This window comes from Mizuhopecten yessoensis, unplaced genomic scaffold, assembly GCF_002113885.1.
Source record: "Mizuhopecten yessoensis strain PY_sf001 unplaced genomic scaffold, ASM211388v2 scaffold3339, whole genome shotgun sequence".
Classification (NCBI taxonomy): domain Eukaryota; kingdom Metazoa; phylum Mollusca; class Bivalvia; order Pectinida; family Pectinidae; genus Mizuhopecten; species Mizuhopecten yessoensis.
This window is the reverse complement of record NW_018404995.1, coordinates 305,697-307,228: the sequence shown is the minus strand read 5'-3', so window position 1 is coordinate 307,228 and position 1,532 is coordinate 305,697. Positions and strand designations below refer to the sequence as shown.

At 37.6% G+C, this 1,532-nt stretch overlaps 1 protein-coding gene across 1 annotated transcript in view; it reads left to right on the top strand.

The window, feature by feature from the left end:
• The window catches only part of LOC110447372 (DNA-directed RNA polymerase III subunit RPC8-like), a 31,449-nt gene extending 30,124 nt beyond the window's left edge, over positions 1-1,325 (top strand). The window contains exon 8 of the mRNA XM_021493010.1: positions 469-1,325. Within this exon, the coding sequence (XP_021348685.1) occupies positions 469-522 (54 nt within the window). The 3' untranslated portion in view covers positions 523-1,325. The remainder of the gene's footprint in view (positions 1-468) is intronic.
• Positions 1,326-1,532: the final 207 nt, after the last annotated feature.

Here is a 1,532-nt window from a genome sequence, read left to right as displayed (position 1 = left end):
ATGTAGGTTCCCCTTGATCCCTCGTTGTGTATGTTATATTTTGAGACTGATCATAAAAACAAAATGGATTAAAAGAAGAACTAAACAGATCTTTCTCATATTGCAATGATCGATTCTATTTCTTTCACATTAAGTACTGTACTAGTAAATATGTGAAATGACAAACTCACTTTGAAGGTTGGCTTTCATACACATCAGTATTAAGTTTAGATCAAAAGTTACCTCAAGGTGCATTTACTGTTAACATGACTCGATCAAACAGATTAGAGGAAAGAAGAGAAAAGATTGAACTGACAAAGAACTAATTATAATGAAGATGGTACAATGGTGGGTGCCAAGATCCCTCTGGGATCTCTTGTTACATTTTTTTTAGGCATATAATACTCTAAATGCAGCTATATATACTCATTAGAAGACACTTTGATTTGAAGTCATAGTTTTGCTAAACTGATTTATTTATGTTTATAGGGAACCATCAGTGAGCCTGGCTTAGGTCTTCTATCGTGGTGGAACACAGGATAGAGACTAATGGACAATGAAATGTGGTACACAGGAAAACTCCAAGAGCTACTGGACAAGGAAAAGTGGAAAACAGGAAACTCAAACAGCTATTAGCTGAGGAAAAGTGGAAATCTGGAAACTCAAAGAGGTACTGGACAAGGAAAGTTAAAAAACAGAAAACTCTGAGAGCAACTGGACAAGGAAAGGTGGAAATCTGCAAACCCCAAGAGGTACTGGACAAGGAAAGTTAGAAAATAGAAAACTCTGAGAGCTACTGGACAAGGAAAGGTGGAAATCTGGAAACTCCAAGAGCTACTGGACAAGGAAAGGTAGAAAACAGAAAACCCTGAAAGCTATTAGCCAAGGAAAGGTGGAAAACTCCAGGTAGAGGAAAAATGGACAACTGGAAACTCAGGATAGAGGCTACTGGAAAAGTAAAAGTGATCACTGGAACCACCAGCAAGAGAATAGTGGACATAGAAATGAAGAAAACCAGAAACTCCAGATCAATGCTTTTGGATAGAGAAAGGTGGAGTTAAGGGATAAATGTGTTGGAAGGATACTTGACACATAAAACAACACTGATGCTACCCATAAGTGTTGACACATAAAACAACACTGATGGTACCCATAAGTGTTGACACATAAAACAACACTGATGGTACCCATTAGTGTAGACACATAAAACAACTCTGATGGTACCCATTAGTGTAGACACATAAAACAACTCTGATGGTACCCATTAGTGTAGACACATAAAACAACACTGATGGTACCCGTAAGTGTTGACACATAAAACAACACTGATGGTACCCATTAGTGTTGAAACATAAAACAACACTGATGGTACANACATAAAACAACACTGATGGTACCCATAAGTGTTGACACATAAAACAACACTGATGGTACCCATAAGTGTTGACACATAAAACAACACTGATGGTACCCATTAGTGTTGACACATAAAACAACACTGATGGTACCCATAAGTGTTAAAAGATGAACCAACCATTGGAAGGCATTGTCAG